General features: G+C 43.9%; 1 protein-coding gene across 1 annotated transcript; it reads left to right on the top strand.

Moving 5' to 3' along the window:
- Positions 1-930: 930 nt before the first annotated feature.
- On the top strand, positions 931-2,647 carry LOC121939684 (mid1-interacting protein 1-B-like). The gene has a single exon (XM_042482670.1). The coding sequence runs from the start codon at positions 1,234-1,236 to the stop codon at positions 1,720-1,722; it is 489 nt and encodes a 162-aa protein (XP_042338604.1). The 5' UTR covers positions 931-1,233; the 3' UTR covers positions 1,723-2,647.
- The last annotated feature ends 225 nt before the right edge of the window (positions 2,648-2,872 follow it).

Here is a 2,872-nt window from a genome sequence, read left to right on the forward strand (position 1 = left end):
TTAATGCTAGCAGTTTTAAAGTATACTGGACTCAATACTAATTACTAACTACTATTTTTTTCTCAACACAATTCATTATAACATTACTTAAATTGTGTTTAAGGTTAAATAAGTTTCTCAAGGGCATAAAAATAGCATTGAAATAGGGCTTGTTCAATCAAAAAAAAAAAAAAATCCTGAAGAAGGATCCCCAAGGGACCCCCCGTTGAGATCTGGGCTAAGCCCCCCATTGTCCTAATATCTTAGAAACGCCCCTGGTCTGCAGTGGGAGTTGGCCTACTTTGACTTTTGTGTATTTTGCTGAAAATACTTTAACGAGTTTCACTTGTGGTGAAATCAGATTTAAATCAGTTTATAGGTACTTGTTTCTTTTACTTTTGTATGAGACACACTGAGACTCAGATAATGAATGAAAATGAAAAAGCTTCAGTGACCACGTGTTGCTTCTGTTTTCGGTATCTCAGCGAGTCAAAACCGGCCTCCTCATTGGTCCAAAATGCAGTTTTCCCGCCTTCGAGGACAAGATATGCAGCCGTCTGATTGGCTCTGCTGTTTAACCCGAGCGGTGGGCTGATGGCTGGAGTGATGAATATTCAGAGAGCCGGTCGGCTCGGTCAGGCCTCACCCTGCTGAGAGTCATCGGAGCAGAATGTGGGATGTGATGATGTAACGTCAGTGATTTCTTTCACCGGAAGACAAGTTAAAGCCAAGATCCAAAGGACACCGCACACTACGGTACGTTAAGTTTGGGATGAAGCCGTCTTTAGAAGTGAACTTGTGCGTAAATACGCGCGGTAAATCTTTAGATTTTTATAGCAAACTGGAGATTTTTAGTCTTTTCCGGCTGTGGAGTCACCCTTAACTGTCATTTTAAAGCCACTCCTCTTCCACAAAATGTGCCAAACCTCTCTGTGTGCTATTACAGGTCATTTGGATCTCGTTACAACTGCAGTGGAAGAACTTGACAAACAGGTTGTGGCACCGCCTTCAGAACCCGAAACCACTGGCATCTTGTCTATAAATGTGCGCTCTGCTCTCCTCGTAACCAGGAACTGCGACAAGAGCTCAAAGAGTCACCAAGAGGGGAAACTCAACTCGCCTGATTTTACAGGACAGCCAATCCCCGACGAGCAGACGCTTCTCTAAGCCGATCAGCCCGGAATTAAAGCAAGGCACTCACAGAGGAGAAACGAGAAACTCTTCATTTCAGCTCCACGACAGAAACTCGCCAAGATGATGCAGCTCACAGAAACCACCGCCCAGAAAAACTCCCTCTTCAACGCCATGAACCGCTTCATCGGCGCCGTGAACAACATGGACCAGACGGTCATGGTGCCCAGCCTGCTGCGGGACGTCCCTCTGGAAGAGGACAGAGAGATGACGAGCTCTCTGAAATCAGAAGAGGACGAGGGGGACATGTACAGCTACTACCAGCTGCTCAAGTCCATCCGCAGAGACATCGAGTGGGGGGTCAGGTGCGCTGCGGCCGACGAGAGGCGCAAAGAGAGCATGAAGATCACCCGCATGAATTCGTCCGCATCCAGCTCCTCATCCGCATCATTCTCATCGGAGGAAGAAGAGGAGGAGGACGAGGATTTGCAGAAGCAGTTCCAGTATCACCTCACCGGGCTGCAAGGGGTGTTGTCCAAGCTCACACAGCAGGCCAACTCTCTCACTAAGCGCTACAAACAGGAGATTGGGATCGGAGGATGGGGCCAGTAAGCTTGGAGCGCACAGAAACTGAAAACACAGATTGCTTTTTATTGGACTGGATTTTTTCTGAAAGGGCCTTGCTGCTGCAGCTCTTACTGCTGATGACAGTTGTGGACAAACATTTGAATGGTAGAGGGGGAAAAGGCAGCTCTCTTTAGGCCCTCGTGGTGTTTACTGACTGTAGATGTGTTGATCCTGCAGGATTTGTGTACTGAACGCCAAAACTTCTTTTTGCACTCTAAACGTTTTGTACACATCCTGTGAGTGACATGCAGATGAAACGTATTTAAAACCTCTATTTAATGTATAATTTATTACCTCACACTGTCAAATTTGACATGTTATTTCAAAGTTATTTCAAAGTTGGAGAGGACTGCATGAACTACAGGACCTGACTGTCTGAGCCGCCCCTCTGACGGGGAATACTGACAAAAGATTTAGCCTCCTGTCTGTGTTGCTGATGATGTCAGTGTGTTCAGATGTGTGTGACCTTGTATGACCAGTGCTCCTTCAAATCTGTCTTTAACTTATTTGTCCAGTGTCGTTGTCCTGTGTCTGTTTCTCTGTATTAACAGCAATGCAAAAAAAAACCTGAGTCAGTTCCTTGTATGTGCTCACACATACTCGGCCAACAGTGTGATTCAGTTTGCATGGAAGGAGGCAGATGCTCACTGTAGCCGCCTATGATCTCCTAATGCCCTACATGGCCAATGAACCAGAATCAACTGTTAATGCTTCTGCATAAAGAATAATGAGGGTTTCCACAAGACGCTTTGTTGTTGTTGTTGTTGTCATAAATTTGCTTTTATTATGATGGTGTTACTAGACGTGTCCATCTGTCAAATTAGCAAATGTTTTTGTACGTACGCACCTTCTGCATCATTTTTGTACAGCTGATATTTGTTTCTAAAAAAATAAACTTTTTTTATACTTAGTTAATCTGTTTTGTGTTTGTTTTTCACGAAAGCAGTTGTGATACAACTTGAGTTTTACATTGCAGAACTCAGACAACACGAAAACTGAATTTATCATATTCGGATGACCAAATCTTTTTAATAAAAAGGCCAAAAAAACATTATGTTCCATTGCAAACATGAAAGAAGCAAGGAAACAAGAACATTTATAAACTGATGCTGAAAAATACATCAGAATGCAGAAA

The sequence above is a fragment of the Plectropomus leopardus genome, unplaced genomic scaffold, assembly GCF_008729295.1.
Source record: "Plectropomus leopardus isolate mb unplaced genomic scaffold, YSFRI_Pleo_2.0 unplaced_scaffold5639, whole genome shotgun sequence".
Taxonomy (NCBI): domain Eukaryota; kingdom Metazoa; phylum Chordata; class Actinopteri; order Perciformes; family Serranidae; genus Plectropomus; species Plectropomus leopardus.